Raw genomic sequence first — 22,283 nt, forward strand, 5'->3', positions numbered from 1 at the left:
GAAACTTGCCTAAATCCTGCCTGTCTCACAGTGAGTTTGCTAAATGAATGTCTAATTTGCAGTGAAGCAGAGAAGAGAACATGCTGCGCCTTTCAATGAAAACACAGCCACCTCAATACAGAGATAACAGAGATGCAACAACAGGCTGAAGACGGCCTAAGAGCTAACTGATACACTGATAAATGTTGAATTTATGCTCAGATGACGTTCCTGTTACAGAGGAGGCTCCTGTACCGCCTCCTCCGCACCAACAGAGGGAACCATCTCCTGAATATTAACCATCCCTTATTCTGACTCCAACTCCCATCATCCCTCATACCTGGGACTGATCACTCACACCTGCACCTCATTACCCACACACACATTTAAGCCGCACTCACACACAGACTCTCTGCAAAGTCTTGATTTGCCTGGCTGTCATTTCTGAGCGGTCTACCCGTGTTTGTTTTCCAGGGTGTCCGCGGGTCCTTAAAATGTCTTAAATAACGTTTTCCTAATATAAGGCCTCAAAAAGTCTTAAAATGTCTTAAATTCGGATTCGATGGGTCTTAATTATTTTTGGTCTCATTGCCGCTAAAATATCTTCAGTCTGACGGACCTAATGACTAATGACAGACCGAAGATTTTTTCTTCACATGGTAAATTACTGCGTTATCAGAGAGAATTGCAGTAAGTTAGCAGAATACAGAATACAAGCTCGCACTGAGGCTCACTCTGTTTGTCTCGAGACTTCAGAACAAATGAGCGTGACAAACTCAGAAGAAACACACTGAGGTAAAAATTCTAAATGTTTAGTTTATTCATAACATGATATAGTTAAATAACACCATGACAAGTGAGCTATTTTACTCAATATTCTCACGACGCAAAAAAACAAACAAACATTCAAAACACCTACAGACTGCACGCACGCATTACGTGAAGTCTAGTGCGCATACGCATTTGCAGTGCGCTCTGCTTGATCACTGCATGATTCAGTCTATTAAAATACATTCAGAATGATCACAAATTGAAGACATGGGGGCAGAAAATGTGTATATTTATACTGAAGTTCACACGGAAGAGTGCCTTTTTTTTCTCTAAAAATTACCATATACAAATGTGATATTGATTTTTTACAACAATTCAATAAACTAGAAGTTTTATTAAGAGACTTACGTTTTAGACACCATATTGCCTGTTTTTGCACTATTTCGCCAACTCTTAAATTTAACTTGTTCAAGTCTGCAGAAACCCTGTTTTCATTGTGTTTGACCTTGGCCTGTTTCCTGATCTCCTGACTGTTCTCTGCCTGCCCCTACTCGGATTGTTCTCCTGGACTGTATTTGCTAGCTGCCTGCCCTGATCTCTTGCCTGTGTCACGACTCTGTCTCTTGCCTGTGTCACGACTCTGTCTCTTGCCTAGCCTCTGCTGTATTGTCTTGCCGGTATTCGACCTCTGTATTGTCTGACTATCCCAATAAAGCTGCGAATGGATCTAAACCCTTCTGATGTGTCGCAACAGTTCCAAACCTACATTATTTATTTATTTTTTGTCCATGGAGATTTTGAGGAAAATGTCCAGACTGCTTTTTTTATACAACAAGACCCAAGCTGTACTATAAAAAAGCCATATAAACATCAAATCATAAGGAGGAGAAAAAGTATTTTTTAGAAACTGATTCAAATATCATCACACATTTGGTAAGAACTATGATTGAAAGCAGAATTAAAATGTTTACAGATAGATAGATAGATAGATAGATAGATAGATAGAGTCATGTGAAAATGTTAGAACACCCTATTGAATTCCATGATTTCTGTATCAGGACATAATAAAAAAAAGTATCCAGTCCTTGGCAGGTCTTAAAAATTGGAAAATAAAACCTCAGATGAACAACAACACATGACATATCACACCGTGTCATTATTTATTTAACAAAATAAAGCCAAAATGGAAAAGCCATGTGTGACAAACTTAGGACACCCTATGATTCAGTTGCCTGTAGATCCACTTTTAGCAGCAATAACTTTAAGTAATCATTTTCTGTATGATTTTATCATTCTCTCACATCGTTCTGGAGGAATTTTGGCCCACTCTTCTTTACAATGTTGCTCCAGTTTATTGAGTTTTGTGGGCATTTGTTTATGCACAGCTCTCGCCACAACATTTCAGTCAGGATGAGGTCTGGACTTTGACTGGACTGCTGTAACCCCTTGATTATTTTTTTCAGCTGCTCTGTTTGCTGGTGTGCTTGGAATCATTCTCCTTATGCATGATCCAATTGTGGTCCAACTTTAGCTGATGGACGGATGGCCTCAAAGTTGACTCTAGAATAGTTCATGGTCAATTCAATGACTGTGAGGTGCCCAGGTCCTGTGGCTACAAAACAAGCCCAAAATCATCAGCCCTCCACCAGCATTTGTGACTTTTGGTATGAGGTGTTTGTGCTGATATGCTTTTTAGATTTTCACCAAACATGGCACTGTGCATTATGGCCAAACATTTCCACTTTGGTCTCTTCTGTTCAAAGAGTGTTGTTGCAGAAGTCTTATAGTTTGTTCAGATGCAACTCAGATGCTATCCCGCCATGTTCTTTTTAGAGAGAAGAGGTTTTCTTCTGGCAACCCTTCCAAACATGCCATACTTGTCCCATATTTGTCTAATTGTACTGTCATGAACTTTATCATTTAACATGTTAACTGAGGCCTGTAGAGTCGGCGGTGAAGTTCTTGGGTTGTTTGCCATTTCTCTGAGCGTTACACGGTCTGATCTTGGGGTGAATTTGCTGGGACATCCATTTCTGGGAGGATTGGTGTCTGTTTTGAATGTCTTCCATTTGTGAATAAACTTCCTCACTGTGGAGGAATGATGGACTTCAAATTATTTGGAAATTGCCGTATTACTCTTCCCAGATTGATAGCAGCAACAATTGCTTCTCTAAGATCATTGCTGATGTCTTTCCTCTTTGGCATTATGTTAACACACACCTGAAGGATCCAGTCCAGCGAACTGCCAAAACTTCTGCTTTTATTTACCACTAAATATTGTAGAAACTTAATTTTCTGTAAAGTTGCTTTTTCAAAGATTTGTATCGTGAAAAACGCTATACAAATAAACTTGAATTGAATTGAATTATGGAGGTGCTCACACTTGCTGATGATCAGATAATCAAAGGCATCTGATTAGCAGTGTCTGACTGTTACTTACCCTCTTAATTCCTATGTTAATAGTAAGGGTGTTCTAACCTTGTCACACATGGTTTTCTATTCTGGCTTTTTTTTTGTTAAATAAATAATGACAGTGCAATTTGTCATGTGTTGCTGTTCATCTGAGATTTTATTTTCCAAAATGTAACCAGATACGGTAGAGCCAAGAACTTAACAAGCTGCTTGACTGGTGTTCATCTGCAGGTTTGGCTCGCTCTGGTGGGCTAACAGCGGAGGCAATCTGACAGCCTGTTCTCCAAGAGTGGCCTTAACATTGAATCGTTCTACGAAGAAGTCAAGATAAAACTATTAAAAAAAGAAAAATGCAGTAAAACATCCTTCCCCAAGACATACAGATCTCAAGGCAAACCGAAAGGATTCACGGTGTGTTACTCACTTGGGTCTTGTGTTCTCTCCTCTTTTCTCTGTTCTATGTGCCCGTGTATGATCGCAAGGACGTTGCGCTGGTTGGTGATGATGTTTGGTTCAGCTATAACCTCACTGAGACTCAAGTTGCTCTTTATGGCCACTGAGGCTGTGGCTCGAGCCACCATGGGCAACTGGTCTTGATAAGCCTTATCTGTGAAATCTTGCTCCACCCTCTGGATGGTCTGGATTCTACAGGAAGCATAAAACATGACAAATGAAGACAAGGTGTGAGATTAATTAGTCCTTAACCTTTGAGTTAAGCATATGTGACTCATTATGAAATCATGGCTGCAAGCCAATGTGTGTATTTATATTACAAAGCATGTACATTGCAGGTGAAGGGGAAGTACATATCCTGCAAAACGTATCCTCCCTTTCATTTGAACATAATTTTATCTTTTGGAAATTAATTGTATCATGAAAAGTGGGCTTTATATACCAGAATGGAGAAAAACAAAATGTGAGTATTCGAAAGCAATGCCTAAAGTGCTATTTGGCTAATATTTGATTTACATTATCTGATGGGAATGTAAAATGCATAAAGTAAATATGAAAGCTCACCTTCTGTTGGTCAGGATGGTGTAAATCTCTTGCACAAGAAGCTCTGCAGCTCCAGGTTTACAGTGGATTGTGCCATCGATGACATCTTTCAACAGACTGATGCTTTGCTTCACAAAAAAACGTTTAAACAACCAAAGGTATATTACAGAGAAGATCTTTATTAAACAGCTAGATCTTTATTTAATTGGCATAGTTTAAGAAAAAAAATAGGCACAATAAACATATAAAGCCAAATTATTATTTAATGTCACTTTTATTATTTCTGCAGGGTATCAAGCTCACTCTCTCAATCTGGGACCAGTTGGATAGTTTGGCAGCCAGTGAAGCTCCGTTATCATAGGAGTGCATATGAAAATCCCTTGGGAAGTACCAGGAAAATATTTCCGCCACTATGTACCCATTGGAAAAGTCTCTTTAGTCAAAAAAGACAGCAAGGCACATTTAAGCACATTTCATATTTAATAAAATGCTTAAAATTGTGTTTATTTTTGATCCCAATTTGTCATATTTTTCATGAAACTAGAGGATCAATATGAACATTTTATTAAATAGCGAAATAGAGTCCTCTTTAAGAAACTGTAACTTCATATTTATTGTTATTGTACTTGATTAGAAAACTAAACTAACTAGCTATATATATAGCACTTTTAAGCTTTTATAGCTACAAGTGCAAATGTATTAAGATCCCCTAAAAAATGGCTCAAGTTTATGGGGCTGCAGAAATGCTGTTATCTTCTCTACTCACCTGCGCACGTTTTTTTGGGAAAAACGATAAATCAAGACTTTGTAGCCATTTCAAAACCTCTCGTGGTAGACCAGCCTTCTTAGGGGACTGTGAATAGGCCATTTCTAACTATAGATAACGACAGAAACGAGGAGCAGCCTCACATTTGTTTGACGAAGAGGACACATATCCTTTCTGTTTAATTGTATGGAAACAAGCTTGACTACACGCGCTGGAGTTGATGTGCTGCCACCTACTGGCAGATTATATGTTTGATTTGTAGAACATTTGACCTGGATGATTTTTTCCTTACTATGGAAGTCAATGGCTACCGTCAACTATTTTCAACTGGTTACAAACATTCATCTTGAAGGTGAGGAAAACATGACAGAATTTACATTTTTGTGTGAACTATCCCTTTAAAGAGACAATGAGTAACTGGAATTAGTTTTAAGACTAAAATTTTGCTGAAGTATATTTGATTTATTAAAGATAATCAAGATGGGCTACCAGTCACAAGTTTATTTATACACCAAGAACATCAATGGTAAATCAGAAATGGGAGACAATTATTATTAAATGGAAAAAGATAAAACAGATTGTATTATTTAAAATTATTAGTTATACTAAGTCAAACTATACAATAATACTAAGATGGCTTGCCAGCAAACATGATGATGTTATCTATATTGTAGAAAGTTCTTCATAGCTTTGGGGAGGGGCAAATGTGATAGAAGATGTAGTCGGGAATGTCCCAAACTCTCCCTGAATTGCTGACGGCACAGTTGACGCAGAGAACGGGCTGTCGCTGTAAAAGGAAGAAAACTGATACAGGCTGATGCAGTAAAACATGTAAAAGTCTAAATATCAGTGACTTTTGAGCCTATCATGCTGCTGCACATTTAACTCACCTTCATAAATCAATAGGAATCCCTCTGTAAGGCTCCCAGGAGGAGCAACCTCTACGGGACGCTTATACTCCAGGCTGTGTGCATTTACGTCTGCCCCAAATTCCAGCAGGAGCTTCACTATGCTTATACAGTCTTTCTGGGCTGCTGCATGAAGAGGAGTCTCCAAATTTGTACCTCTCTGCACATTTGCACCTGTGATGGTGAAAATTCAGTAACATAACACATAGCATAGGTTATTTTTCAAATATTAAGCATAACTTTAAGTGTGACCTACCTGTAGGAGTGGGTGATATATCAGTTAAAACAATAAATTGGTAGAAATGTAATATCCGGTATGGTGCCATGGTACAACAAATCATATTACGATACCTGTTTTTTTTATTTTATTAAAAACACTTATTTAGTCTGGCTTTTATGTAGTGTTTTACAGTTTTATGATTCTAGTATTACTGTTTATTTTATTTATTAACATCATTTTCATTTATTTCTACTGAATTTTGTTTGATCAATATTTAATTTTTTTGTTCCATTCTAACATTTTACTGTTTTATTATAAACTATTTTATTTTCATAACTTGTATTTTGTGTCAGTTGCTGATTTATGCCTGTAAAGCACTTTGAATTGCATTAGATTTGCTGAAAGGTGAGTTTGGTTGAAATAAAGTTTGACTGATTGAACCCGAGTTGTGAACATGAATTTGCATTCTGTGATGAGATAAAAAGTCATTTGAGTCGATTCTTTTTATGAACCGTTTTCACTCATGTTAACTGGTTTAAATCAGTCTGACACTGAATGAACTCACTGAATCCGTTAGAGCGGTTACTGAATCAACGCTTAATGAACTCCCCCTTATTGTTACTTTCAGCGTTGTCCATCTCAAAATGAATCTACTTTTTATGTACTTTAGGCTTGTTAAACTTAACTGTAATACAGGCTGGTTGCGCCGAACTGACCCTCTGCTAAAGTTGAAAAATTAAAAGTTGGATTGTCATGAAACTGCTGTTTGTTTGTCCGCACTTGTCAGCACAGTTAGATAGTGGTGTGAATTTCGACTTGTTTACCTCCATCAAGCAGCTTGCGGGCACAAAAGAACTCCTTACATCGACTAGCACTATAGAGAGGAGTGCCCATGTGAGGGATTTCATAGTCCACATCAACAGCCCACACAATCAGTGCCTCCACACACTTACTGTGGCCTTTGAACGAGACCATAAAACCATGTCATATTAAACACTTAGAGAGTCTATTAGCAAGTCAGCTAAGTAGGGCTAATTTGGATTTGTGTAGGACTATGGTACTTTAGTGCCAGTCTTATACCCACCCCTACTGACTGCCTCATGGATGGGTGAAGGCTGGCATACAGCCAGGGCCTGTGGTCTGGCGTCACTCTGCAAGAGCAGCTCTAGACATTCCAAACTGCCAGCTGAGCAGGAATTAAACAATGGAGTCACTCCATCTATAGTTGTCACATTAACCTAAACACACAGACATAGAATACAAGGCAAACGAACAGCATATTTCATGAAATTATATGAAAAATGCAACAGCTGAACACAACTTTTTACAAAATGCTGAATGTTTTATCCCGTTTTATGGCTTAAGTGTTTACCAAATTATAAGGGTTTGCTGTAACTCATATATTCGAATAGACAAAATAAAAAAAAAAAACATAACAATAAAAATATAATATAATATAATAATGACAAAATAAAAGATACAATGATTATATAAAAGTAAAAAAAAGAAAGATACAATTTTTCTAGAATTAATTGAATAGATAAAATAAAATAAACAGATAGAATAATATAATACAGTATAATATAATAATGACAAAATAAATGAGATAATGATTATATATATATACAAAAATAAAGATACCATTTCCAAAGTTGTAGATTAAACAAAGATAATTGGAGTGTTAAAAAAGAAAAAAAGAAAAAACAGAAATGTAGCATATTTAATGTGTTGCCATTTCTTTGTAATCAATTGTGAAATTTACTAGCAATTTCTGGGTGAAAATTGTTTCAAATTTACACCATTTTTTTTTTCGGTGTAGAATTTATAACTGATAGTTTAAATAATAATTGATAGATACAATAAAAAACAAATAATATAATATAATATAATATAATATAATATAATATAATATAATAATGCTGGAAAATATAATGATTATATAAAAATCTAAATATATTTCTAGACATAATAATAATTCAGTAGACATATTTATGCATATTATTATTAATAATAATAATAATAATAATAATCAGCATCATCATCTATAATATAATATAATATAATATCATATAATATAATATAATATAATATAATATAATATAATATAATATAATAATGACAAAAGAAAAGAACTCAGTAACAGAAGTCTAGGCTGTTTATCAAGACCTGTGAAATGAAAGTGTTACCAATCAGCCCTGCAGAGACTAACGTTGGCTCCGGCATCTATCAGGGCTCTGGCACAGGCAACATGGCTCCCTATGCACGCCTCATGAAGAGGGCTAATGTGGTCTATTGTCAGCACATTCACGCTGTGGCCCTGAGGACAGATTAAGAGAAATTAATACTGCATTAGAAAGTGTAGGATTTGTTTTATTCCAGATGGTGGCAGCAATGCCCTTCAATAGGGTGCATGGTGGATTACAGCGTTCACCTCTACACCAAATGTGTATTACATTACTTATCCACAGTGTTGGGGGTAACGCATTACAAGTAACGCGAGTTACGTAATCAGATTACTTTTTTCAAGTAACTAGTAAAGTAACGCATTACTTTTTAATTTACAAGAGAATATCTGAGTTACTTTTTCAAATAAGTAACGCAAGTTACTTTTTTTTTCAATTTATTGATTGACAGCTCTCCTGTCCCCATGTTGAGAGAAATCAGAAGATGTTACTGTAGTTCTATAATAATATGAATATGCATTAATTCATCTCACTTGCACACAAAAAAACACACAGATTCAGTATTCCTCAAAATGAATAAAAATAATGCAACTCAGACTATGACGCAAGACGCAAATAATTAAATGTTAAACAACACAAATATCCTTTATGTATTTAATCCCATTCTATTAAATTTACTTTCCCTTCAGCCTGAGGCTTATTCATTTCACTTTTGCTGTGAAAGGGCTTTGATATTTGCCAAAAATATAACTTTTTTATTTTAAAAACAAACAAGCAAGCCCTGTCCAGATTTTAAAAGTAACGCAAAAGTAACGTAACGCATTACTTTCTATAAAAAGTAACTAAGTAACATAATGAGTTACTTTTTTATGGAGTAACGCAATATTGTAATGCATTACTTTTAAAAGTAACTTTCCCCAACACTGCTTATCCAGTAGAGTGCATGTGACTACAATATATAAATACTACACATATTAATACAATTATGTATTTCTTATCTTACAGTTCAATTTAAGGTCATTTAAATGAGAAATTACCTGCGCAATGAGGGTCTTGAGAACCAGCAGTCGCCCTTGGCTGGCAGCATCATGAAGAGCAGAGCGGTCGGCCCAAGACCCTGGAGAAGAATAAAAACAGTAATTTGCCAAACAGGAAATTTTGTAATTTTCAAATATGAATACCATCTTATACATACACATACATACAAACATGCATGCATACATGGGAAGTCGTGGCCTAATGGTTAGAGAGTCGGACTTGTAACCCAAAGGTTGTGGGTTCGAGTCTCGTACCAGCAGGGATTGTAGGTGGGGGGAGTGAATGTACAGCGCTTTCTCCCACCTTCAATACCACGACTGCGGTGCCCTTGAGCAAGGCACCGAACCCCCAACTGCTCCCTGGGCGCCGCAGCAAAAATGGCTGCCCACTGCTCTGTGTGTGTGTGTTTACTGCTGTGTGTGTGCACTTTGGATGGGATAAATGCAGAGCACTAATTCCGAGTATGGGTCACCATACTTGGCCACATGTATTTTGAGCAGTGCAGTGAAAAGTGAACACTTTTTCACTTTTTTACAACCTAAGTAAATCTTTCTATTTTGCATTTTTCTAATTTATTAGAAAACATATGTTTTAAATGTTTGTTTAATTGTTTTAATAATAATGTTATACATTGAAATATATTTTATCTATTCAATTATGAATTCTATAGAAATATGGTGTATGTATATATATATATATATATATATTCAATTATAGTTAGTTGTAATTTAGCTGTTATAAGAAATTTAGTAAATGCATATGTGTGTCATTCTATTTTGCATTAATTTAATTTTCTAATTTAATTCAGATTTTTCTAATTTCATTTTTCAAAATTATATGATCATAAAATAATATTAAATATTTCTTATTTTCCTATAAATTGTATTTCATTACATTTGCTTGTTTAAAAAAAAAAAAAATCCAAGTCCAATAACTATTTTCAGATGTAAATGGGATTTGTGTCCCAGATTTTCACTGCATATAGTACCATCACAAAAGCTGCTATTCCAGTATACACACCTGAGTCAATATCCAGAATAATTGCTGATGCATTCCACACGTCATCATCATCATCGTCACCTCCCTTCATCACTCACTCAAATATAGTATAATATTATCATTCAAGTTCAAAACATAAATATGACCAGCTCTCTGTTGACACTGTTTGAACCGCCTCACAAATCTGTATCTTTCGATTTTCCTTCTTAGCCTCACATTCAAGAACAATTAATTCAAGAACACAGTTCACTTTTGCACTCAGGATATTGTAAGTCGGTCCACGTACACACGAAACATATCAAAGCACCAACCTTGGCTGGTTAACCAGCTCAGCAACACTTCCACTTTGACAGAGCTTGTGTCCCTTCAGGAAAATGTTTCCTCATATCATTCTCTTCAAAAAATGCTTTAAAAGAGTCACTGAAGCTGTCTGGTGTTTTTATCTATGTTGCCCTACATAAGTTGCTTAGTAAATGCCAGACTATGGCAATCCCCTGTGACTATCGCCCGTCTCTGTTCCTCTCTGCCTGATCTTAAACTTGGAGAAGCTGTTTTCTGAGATGCTCTGCAACTTGCAAATTTACACCAAAAGCCCTCACTGCTGTTTATACGGCCCGACTGCACTGCTCAAAATCCAGCAGACAAGCGTCTGGCTGCACATGAGCTTGATAGACTGAAGATGACTGCGTTTCTTGTATAGTCAATGGGGAGGGGGGTGCGTGGCCTCAATTCTATTTATGCAACACTGTAAACAGCAGCCTGGCAGCCATTCCTGGGCTTTGCGTCGCAAGCATACTTAGTGAACTTCCATGTGCTTGATGTTTAGGATCTGTGGTCATGTGATCGTAGGTAGCCTGCTGTGATGTAAAGCACACAAATATGAATCTTAAGAATGTGCTTTGGAATGTAGATATGACACTTCTTGAATTGTATAGAGTTTGAAAAGCATTTCTAAAATACCGTAATGTAAAACTGAACTCCCTGTTGAGGTCCTCATCACATGCAATGACAGCTCTTATAAATAAAGCTACATATATTCCATATATATCCATGCAAATGGGCCATCATAAAGGGCAAAACGCTGGCAATAGGAAATTAAATCCACACTCCTGCTGCCCAAGTGGTGAGCAGTGATGTAAGTGCGCGCTCTACTTACCATGCCCTTGACCATCATCATAGAACTCAGCTGAAATCCGGGCAGCCTCCTTGCGCTTGCCTTTGATGATGTAGAAGTGCGCGAGTAGATTAAGGGTAATTCTAACAAAAAGTTTGCAGCAGAAGAGGGCCAGGATGGTGAGTTAACATTGGACAGCTGTGCTGTGAATGGCCTGTATTCCTCAGTGGTCTCTGTCATGGCTGTGTTAAGAATGTTTTGTGGCAGGATAAGCAGAGTGCACTGCTGTATGCCACCCCAACAGCACCCCCCATGCACTTGGGTCCTTACTGCAACTCAAGTAAGAGTTGGATATCATTTGTTTTAAAGGAAAAGTTTGGCCAAAATTAAAATTATGTGTGGTTTTACACCTGTATGTTGTATTTTGTTTCCATGGAACGATAAAGACAGCTCTTATCCAATCAGTGACCACATCTGTCAGTCTCCACTAAAGCCTATAGAAGTAGGCCTAGTCCATACAGTATAACTAGTGTAAATAAATATAATGCAAATGACCACACTTTAATATATATATATATACAGGTGCATCTCAATGAATTAGAATGTCGTGGAAAAGTTCATTTATTTCAGTAATTCAACTCAAATTGTGAAAGTCGTGTATTAAATAAATTCAATTGAGATGCACCTGTATATATATATATATATATATATATATCTCTATAAATAAATTATATACGTGTGTGTGTGTGTGTCTTATGCTCACCAAGTCTGCATAAAATCCCTACATTCAGTGAAAAATATAAAAATGAATTTGATTTGGTTCATTTAGGCTACAATATGATTGGGTCTTCTTAATTGTTGTGTAGCAAGATAATGACTCTGCATGGCCACAGATCTGGTGTGCTTTATACCTGTGCCAGGGCCATCGTCGGGGGGACGACTCGTAACATTGTCCAGAACTCTGATGGACCTTCTCACTGTAGTAAAGCAGGCTTTCACCTGCACACAAATAGCCAGTAACCACTTCGGAGTTGAATTCAATAAAATACAAAATACTGAACTCCTTTTCATGTTTATTTTATCCAAACGAATACAAAAAGCTGTACTGACTGAAATGATGTGCAGCAACTGAAGAAGTAAAGTAATACTATCTACACTTGACTGATATTTTTTTTTGAGTAAATTTATTGAAGATATGATGAGAAAGGTTTTAAGGATATATAGCCTGTGTAGTAGCATGTGTAACTTAACTATGTAAAACATTACCCAGAATATAAGAAATCTTTTAGAGTCAACCAGTTTATTCAGGGAAAAATTTTGAGGAATGTTGAGTAAAAAGTCGTTATTCAATGGAATGGTATGCCCAATATAATAAATATTCACACGAATGTATTTAAATCATAAAATCATAAGTCAGAAGTCACAAAGAGCTTTATTACCAAGTATGTTTACACACACAAGGAATTTGACTTGGTGATAAGAGCTTCCAGTGCAGAAGAAAGTACGGACATAGTGCAGACAAACATGCTAGTGCAGACCATAGACTGTAAAGGAAACCCCCCCGTGCTGGTTATTCAACTTACCAATGATGCTCTCTGTTTCTTTGACACAACTGTAGAAATCAGGTAACACTTTTTCTTGTAATAATTCTGATTATGGATATATATAACTTACATTTCATTCCTAAGTAGTCTAGGATAATTATTACATTTAATCCCGGATTAGATTGCATCTTCATCGAAATTCCTTCAAAGTCAAGCACTTTATCTTAATGTATATCTGAGAGGTCAGCTCATCAAGTGCAGGTCTTAAGTAGGCAACTTCCCTGTCGCAGAAACGCTCGCTATGCTGGATTAAATTCCTGGCTATCATAACTCAGCGTGATCCAGACAGCCTGACTCTTTTCATTTTTACACTGAGCCTTTAAAGATTCTGAGTCCTCAGGGAATAATAATAAAAATAGTTCTGTTTGCTTCCTCTAGACTCTCAGAGGACTGTGAGCAGAGAGTAAGAGCCATGGAGGCTCTCGATATCTGTTCGCCCAAGTTTAGTTTCTCTCAGGCGGTGGAAGCTGTAAAGAGGGAGAGTGAGAGAATGCTGTGTGATGTTCTGTTGGATCAGACTGTCTTACCTGGTGTAGGAAACATAATTAAAAACGAAGCGCTCTTCGACAGTGGCCTTAACCCGGCTGTCAAGGTACAACTTGCTTTGTGCAGTACCAACACAAAAAAGTCAATATCTCTGTCACATGGTACAGTTGAATGGATGGTTTACACCTTGTTTCAAATATTTTTAGAGTGTTATTTTTCAAATAATTCTTCTGTGCTTTTAAAGGTCAAGCAGTTGAAAAGTGAACAAGTTCACCATGTTGTGAGGATGACACGAGATTTCACACTCCTATTTTATAAGCAATTTTATACTCTCTCCATTTTTCTAGACAATAAATTAGCTATTTAATTTTTTTGTCAGATCTGCAGTGTAGAAAGAATGGATCCCCGCTTTACAAGCATTACAAGGTGTATAAACGTCCAAACTGTGGCCAGTGCAGTGGAACTGTCACCGTCTGTTGACTGGGAGACAACAGTAGGATGACATACTACTGTCAGCGCTGTCAAACAGGAGATCCAAGTGAAGGGAACATCAGGTGAGCTGCACCTCCTCTCATAGCTACTAATTCCTATACACACATTTACACACGAGAATCCAATCTAGTTGCTGAATTTTCAATTTGACAGTAAACTCCCAACTGGTAATTGTCTGATTGGATGGGCTTATCAAGGAGGAATGAGCAGTAATGATCATGTGGCCAAACAACAGGAGGAAGAGTGGGCGTGTTCGCTTTGCACTTTAATCAATCGACCAATTAACAAGTATTGTGACACTTGTATGAGTCCTAGACCGGAAGGTAAGTGTCGGACACACGTATTAGTCCAAAAAGTGAAACTTTTTGAGTGTAGTTCATATCTAACTTGCTCTCTCGTTTCTCAGTACCTAAAGAGCCCACAAAGCTGGAACATTCACCTTTGAGTCGAGACCTGATCCGCTACCCCTGCAACAGTTTTAGCAAACCCCTGCAGGAAATAAAGATGAATCGTAAAACTGCATTTGGGACCACCACTCTAGTCCTAACCAACCTCAGTGCAAAACCTGACTCTGCTTCAAGTCCTGCCATTAACCAGGCACACACACCAGAGACAATGAGGGGTCTGAGCACGCACAGCAACTGGCAGTGGAAGAGTCCCAGTAATGGCGTGAGTGGGATGCAATTCAAAGGCAATGAGCCCTATAAGAGAATCTCCAGCAGACCACATTCAGCCTAACAAGAGAATGAAAACCATGAATGGAGCACTTTCTGGAGGAAGCATGCATCACATAGGATCTTTACGGTGCGAGTACAGTTAGCGTTTCACCTATGATGAGATGTATTAGTGAAATACTGATATTTTTATTAATTAATATATTCTATAACCAAAGAACACCAGTAAGTATGATTTATAGCAATATGTCAAAATATATACAATGAAATAGGGCTGTGCAAAAAAAACGAACACGATTTTCATGCATATCTCGTCAGTAAAGCCGCTCCTGTGATTAGTATTAAATCTCCTGCACGTGCGTTCAAATGGAGCGGCATTTGCTACACAGAGCCGTAGTTCACTGACAAGCTACGAAAAATCGCGATCAAAATCGCAGGCTATTCATTGCCGATTTTTCGTAGCTTGTCAGTGAACTACGGCTCTGTGTAGTAAATGCCACTCCATTTGAACGCACGTGCTGGAGATTTACTACTAATCACAGGAGCGGCTTTACTGACGAGATGTGCGTGAAAATCATATTTGATTTTTTGCACAGCCCTACAATGAAAAAATTGATAATTCGCATGATTTATCATGCATAATTTGTATGAACAAAAACATTCTTTAGAACATCTTTTATGTTCAGCAGATGGGAAAAAAAAATCATTAAAAATAAATGATGACAATTTTTAGGTGATTAATTACTGAGGTTGGATGTCAAAATGTAAAATAAATACAGCTGATTTTGAATAATAGAATCTTATCTCACCACAACTAAGTAGGGGCACACCGAGTAATGACACATCCCTACCCACAACCCCCTGCTGCAAAAGTCATCACCGACCATGCACCCTGAGGGTGGTCACTAAGGAAGGAGAAAACAAAGGCAGGCAGTTCTACACCTGCTCTCTGCCCCGAGAGACTCAATGTAACTTCTTTGAGGTAAGAAAGAATGAAATTGAATTAGGAAACCTATGTAAAATAATTCAATTTTAATTGTTAAATCAATTAGAAATAAATTGAAAGTTTGAAACTTAAACTATATTTAGTGGTTTGTACTCATATCTACTTCTTGCAACAGTGGGCAGACCTGCATTTTCCCATGTGTCACCATGGCAAACGGACTCTTATAAGACAGCTCTAAAACTGGGACCGAATAATGGCCGCAACTTCTATACATGCCCAGTTAAAATGGGCAAGCAATGTAATTTCTTCCAGTGGGCTGAGAACGGCCCTGGCATCTCAATTCTGCCTGGCTGCTGAATCCAAGAGTTGGACATGACAACCTTTAAATGCTTTTGAAACAATGCTTGCTTTTTAATGTTGAGATAAAAACGTAAGTGTGTGGTTTATCATAGTAAATCTTTAAGTGGAAACATGTACCACTGCAAGCTATAAACTTCCTAGAGCTTAACATCCTTCATAGATCTTAGAACAGATTTTTTAATATATATTAAAAGTAGTGCAAAGTGAACATTGATCATAAGGAATATACCAGTCAATAATTGATTAACAAACTTTAAAAAGCATGTAAAAAATAAAATAAAATTGTTGTAATTTAAAAGCAGTCCACCTTCTGCAACTGAGATTGGTTTGTCTGTCGGTTAACCACCATAAAGGGGAACTGGCTGAACCCAGGACGCTTGTTACAAGCAGCACCTTTGGACAAAAGAAGCGTTTTGACAATAAATTCCATGATTATTATTCATATTCAGAATAATGTCTCCATCCCCTGTGGCGGCCGCTCCCCCCGCTGTGCTGTCAGCATAAGCCCCGGCTCCAGCCACTGGTGAATCACCTACAAGGCTACAGATCAGCATGCATATACTTTACTACAGCTCTATTGACAGGTGACTGGAAACCCATTTCTGTCAGTGAAGCTAAATCTCATTGAACAAGGTTCTTGAGGTTCTGTTTTTTCTTCCAGTTTTAAACACTCATGCATTCTGGCTTGAACAGGACAGTTGAGACATACAATACTGACAGGCTGTCATATTCACCCTGGTATCTTATGTGTTGCTCCATTGGAAGATGTTGCAGCAGCCACCTGTCCGTTCTTACTAATCGCAACCATTCCTAATGAGAATTTATATTAAGAATGTAACACTAAGATCATATGCATCAATGGATTGAGTCAAGCAATGGTTTTTAAACATGTCCTCAAGGTATTCAGCCCATTTATCATGTTTCCTTTTCATGAGGCAAATTAAAACTGAGTTTGGACTCTGTGGTCCATGTCTGCATTCAGAAAAATGCATTTGCATTTGCAACAGATTTGTTTTGTCTAAAGAATGATAATTTTGTCTGACCCAATTATTATTATTTAAAAAAATGTCAATAAATAAGAATAAACAGTTACCAGATTCTTAGGCCTCCACGGCTTGGCTTTGGGCTTGTATGGCCCACATGATTCGGAAGGGTCTGGAAAAAACATTCTGTAAAATATAAAGGAAAAATAAACACATAACTGATTATGCTTTCAATTACGCTTTAATATGGGACACAGAACAAAGTTGTTTTTTTTACGACTTTAAAGCTTTAAAATTAGAATTACATAGCAAGGCTATTTCCATATCTCTGATTTGCTTTATCCACCTTAAAGTTTTCTGGGGACAGATTCGGATTTTTGAAGTTTTGATTAACTTGGCCAACAACGCTTACAGTGTAATCTGAGTATGGAGACCAACAAAAAGAAATTTATTCAGAGCATTGTTTCGGATATTTCCATAGGGCTTTGATTGTGCCAATAGCAGAATGTTGGTATCAACCATTGTATTCCTCATAAATCTCACTATGCATTATTCATTGTGTTTCACTGTGCATATTTTCTTGTCAGTGATTACACTGATATCCTTCCCAAACTTCTCAGCAAAGTCTGCATGAATTGAGGTAAACATGACTCTCTGCTTCTCACTTTACACTTTATAAGATTCGTAATGCACAAAGAATTCTGATTCTAACCATAACACTGACTGAAACTCTATTTTATTTATGTATATCTAAAAAAATCTTTCAAAGGTGTTTGGTACATTTGAAGTATATTGAAACGGTTTATCTGCCACCGATCATCTTCTAAACCCATGTTTGAAGACGCCAAAGGTAAGAACTTTAAAGGTAAACCATGGAGTGATGATTACATTGAGGTTCCTGGTTTTTGGGGACTCACCTTTCTATAGTTGGGTTTACAATTCTGCTGCAACCACTGGGAGAAAATAGCTATTGATTGGTTAGTTGACAAGTCCTCAGACATGAAGCCTATGTTTTGAGCAAAGATTGTGGCTGCATGAAGACAGAAAATAAAAAACTTTTTTTTTTCTTCAGTTCTACTACACTTCATATAGCAAGGGAGATTTGAACACATGGAATAACATAGTAGGGCTGATTTGAAATAAACATTAGATGCAGGAAAGAGCAAAAAAAAAAAAAAATGGAGCAATGGGAGGCTGACTCAGCCTTTTTTATTGTAATGTGGATGTTAAGCACACACGCATAGAGAAAGAAAGCTGTTTTAGTACTCTACAATTCCTTATAATTAAGAGAGCAGATGGAATTAATAGTATGGCACAACATTATAAATGGAATTACAAAATGTAAAGTGCTGTGTATACTTTAAGCTGATATAAAATCTGTCCAGGCCTCCAGTGTCTGCACATGATTTTGAGAAATAAATATTAAATAGATATAAATAGTAATTTAATACTCAAATAACTCCATCTGTGATCACATTTTTCCCCAATCTGATGTACTGTAAACAACAACTGAACCTCTGTCCACCAAGTTGCAGCCACGTGATTGGTTGATTAGACATGAAGTGGCCATTGAGTGTACAGTTCCTACATGACTCGCCCACTATAAAGGTGTGCTCTGTGTATTCCATCACCGCTCGGGCAACACCCACAGCATTTTTGACCCTGCGTAGGTCTGCCACTGCCCCTACGTCCATTGTGTCTCTAAACATGGGACAAACAGCAAACAAAAACACAGCTGATATGCATGTTGGTTTTAGAGGGAACAGAGAGGTCTTTTACAATATAAGATGATGCGTAGATGTATAAAATGGAAGAATAAATAAAATGAGTCTAATTTAATTGAGACTTTTGCCTTCCCTTGACCTTAATCAGAAATATTACTCAAATCAGGCTATATATTGTTAAATAAATCCTTATGTTTGACCTTACAACTATAAACAAGAACCTATATAATTATATATTATATATATATTGCCTAATATTTGCAAAACATTTTTGTCTACATTAAAACTTTCTAGGATGCTTTTGATTGTACATTTATCATTTATATTTTGCAACCAAAATAATTACATTTTATGTATAGACTTAAACAGTAACTATGCAAACTATAATAACAAAAACAAAAAGGCCAAACTGTATAGTTAGCTGCAGATTTTGGCATGATATTTTCAATATATCGATACACTGACATACTGGGTTCCAGTGTTATTTTTCTATGGTTTTTGTTCATATTTTTAATAACTTAGTATCAATAAGCAGCAAATTAGGAGTTTATTGAAGGAAAACTCTTAGTTAATAGTGAATATGTGTTCCCTCATCTAAAGTTTTACAGTCTTTGTTGTTTCTCTATATAGTTTTTATTAATTTTTATTTTAATCTTAGTTTTATTTATTTCAGTACATCAAGTTAAATTAAATGAAAATAAGAAATGTTGCCTTGAAAACTATCTGAAATAAAATACGTTATAAAATATATTTATTATAATATTACGTTATAAAAATATTTTTATTTCAGTTAACATTATTTTATTTCAAGTAACGAAAATGATATTGTAGAAAAGTAACGTTTTAGTTTCAGTTTCAGTTAACTATAATCTTGCTGGGCTCAAGCAGTTTACTTATTTGCATATATTTTTAATAGTATTGAAATATTAATATTAATGGTTATGTATGCTCTGGCATACTTTATTTTAGTGCCAAAAGTGATTAAAAATAATGTTCTGCTGAAGTTGTCACAATCTCTGTGTGTAATGTGTATGTGTGTTTATGTTGTTTAAACATCATTTTGTAATAGTACAACTGGACTTTTAACTATATATATAAAGAAAATACAATAATAATCCTGAATATATTACTAGTATTTTATTTTTTATTCTTTTGTAATTGATTTATATTTTTGGGTGAGTGCCTGGTTAAGCACACTGATACATATTATTCCTACCCATTGATTCATGATCATCGCGTCCAGGGTTGTCTCTCCGCGCTCATCCGGACTCCCGCCGAACCCCATGCTGCCATCACACTGCTCGAGCTCACACTGCACGCAGCCCCTCTCTACCGCATCCAGAACCCAGCCGCCCCTCTGCTGTGCGCTCCAGGCTACAGAGTCAAACCACAGAAGTTTACAGACTAGTCATTTCTCAGAGCTCGTACACGACAAAGTCATGGTTAGTGTGTCACCTGCGTTAGCGGCATTCTCAAAATGCCAAGTGTTGATCACCAAAAGCAGTGCGGCTTGATTTAGAAAGAAGCAAACAAATTAGCAAAAAAAAAAAAGCAAAATGAAGACTTAGAGGAAGCAAACAAATGATGGCAAATACTCTTTGAATCATGGGTGTTGCTAGGCCAGTTTTAGGAGGGGCTAATAGTCCCCCTAAAATTTTGTGATTAGCTCCATAAACTGTACACGAATTCGTGATCGCCTCAGTCAGTCCCCTTTAAATTTCATATGAAAACGGCGGCAGACTTCGATCGACTCCTAGCCGTCTTTCAGCACATTCTCTTTCAATCCGCAGACCTCGGCGGCGCAGAGCGAGAAACAGAGGACAAGGTGTGTGTTTGTGGATTGATTGTTATAATATCCACATCTGTGCAGTTCTGTTCTTTGTCATAAATACAGTTTACAAAATATCAATGGGTTCCCCATCTACTGTAGCCTAAGTTTTCGCTGCGTTCACCCCTCATCACACCACAGTTGTTTCCTCCAGTGAAATTGAAGCACATATGAACGCATATACTTTATAAAACGATCATGTTGCCATTTTCATTTGAAAATGTATCTTTCAATGTAATACTTTTTCCAGTGCATGTGGCAAAGAGGTTTGCATACTTGAGCTAAGGAAAGAGGGTTGTACTAGAAATGCATATATATTATCAGAACATCCTGGTTACGTGCTGTTTTGTTACGTGATAGTATTATGTTAATGAATATTTGAAGGGACCGCGTTGTCACAAATAGCAAGCAAATGTTTCATTTTTATGTTCTAGGGATTGAGTTTTATCACTAAATACATTACACATTATAACTAAAACATTTTCTTTGTTACCAAGGAGACAACAGTGCTATTGAAGAGCATGTTTGAGATGGAGAGACTTGATGTGTGAAGAATCAAGGTACTTGATACAAATTTCACTGTTTGTATTTAGGGCACATAAAAATGCTAGCCATAAAATTAGCCTAGCATTCAATGTGGTACAAATTTGAAAAACAAATAATACAATTCTCCTGAGATGTACTAAATGCACTAAACAAACTAGTGTGAGAGTGAAAAGTGTTTTAAGAGATTAGTTACTCAAAAACCTCACAATTTATTTATATATTTATTTCTTTAAAAAGAGTTTTGTGATTTATGACTGTGGCAGTATATTGACACTTCACTTATTTTTATATTTTTATTTAAATGGACCTTTACTCATGTTGCACCCCATATTTATTTTATTTATTTATTTTTGAGAAATCCTTACCCTAGTAGAGCACAATAGTCAGGTTCTGGAAGTAAAAAAATGATTCCATGGAAGTGATTTTTAACATTAACTTGTAAGCCAATAAAGACAGATAGAATAAACAAGACATTAAATTAAATGAAATAAAAATGTTTTGTTTTTTTTTGTTGGTAAAACTACATTACTTATTATTGTGCAAAGGAATCGAAAAAGCAAATCATTCCAAAAGAACACTGCATGTAAATTACATTATAAAGTGAAAAAGTGGGTGGGCACTGTTGCACTCCAGCTACTGACTAGCAAGAATCAAAGCTGTAATGTACAGTAGCTAAAGACCATTGGCTATTTAAAAGCTCTTCTTATATAGTGAGTCCCACATTGTTCGTCACATGGGATTTAGTCACCTGGTTAAATAAAGCTTAGTATATCTTACAGTAAATCATGTAGGAACCTCAGCACTGAACCTCTGCCAAAATAAGATGAAAATGGGCACAATTATGTGTCTCGTGACTCCTCGTATATGCTAAACATGACAGCAGTAGTACATACAGTCAGATTTTGACAAAGTGTTGCTCTAACCAGAGAAAGAACGCAAAGATATTGAATTTGCTGTTACATTATTCATAGAAGGAGTATACAGTTTTATACCATATTTTATTCATGGATTTGCCCTCATACAATAATGCCTTATAAAAGAGTCTGTATGCAATAGAGGGCTGTGCTGGAGCTTAGAGGAGGACAGCTCTGAAAGGCCAATAGAAAGAGTTATTAAATACACAGAGCAGGGGCAGATCTAACACTACTAACTTAAAGTGACAAAAGCAGAATCTCTACGAATGTAATACAGAGCCAAACACCAATTCCTTTGTGGTAATAATGCAATGTCTTTAGGGTTACCAGTATACCAAAC

At 36.5% G+C, this 22,283-nt stretch overlaps 1 protein-coding gene and 3 pseudogenes across 1 annotated transcript; 1 reads left to right on the forward strand and 3 right to left on the reverse strand.

Annotated features, from left to right (window-relative positions):
- Positions 1 to 3,360: 3,360 nt before the first annotated feature.
- On the reverse strand, positions 3,361 to 5,026 carry LOC107662958 (spermatogenesis-associated protein 4-like). Its single transcript, XM_016453093.1, is given in 6 exon segments — positions 3,361 to 3,473; positions 3,587 to 3,807; positions 4,180 to 4,303; positions 4,467 to 4,591; positions 4,925 to 4,938; positions 4,940 to 5,026. Coding segments are annotated over 6 exon segments (684 nt in total).
- A 540-nt stretch (positions 5,027 to 5,566) lies between these two features.
- Positions 5,567 to 11,626, reverse strand: LOC107662957 (ankyrin repeat and SOCS box protein 5-like; annotated as a pseudogene).
- Positions 11,627 to 12,910: 1,284 nt separating this feature from the next.
- On the forward strand, positions 12,911 to 15,945 carry LOC107662951 (endonuclease 8-like 3; annotated as a pseudogene).
- Positions 15,946 to 16,328: 383 nt separating this feature from the next.
- On the reverse strand, positions 16,329 to 20,262 carry LOC107662953 (N(4)-(beta-N-acetylglucosaminyl)-L-asparaginase-like; annotated as a pseudogene).
- Positions 20,263 to 22,283: the final 2,021 nt, after the last annotated feature.

This window comes from Sinocyclocheilus anshuiensis, unplaced genomic scaffold, assembly GCF_001515605.1.
Source record: "Sinocyclocheilus anshuiensis isolate Anshui unplaced genomic scaffold, SAMN03320099.WGS_v1.1 scaffold1783, whole genome shotgun sequence".
In the NCBI taxonomy this organism is placed as follows: Eukaryota; Metazoa; Chordata; class Actinopteri; order Cypriniformes; family Cyprinidae; genus Sinocyclocheilus; species Sinocyclocheilus anshuiensis.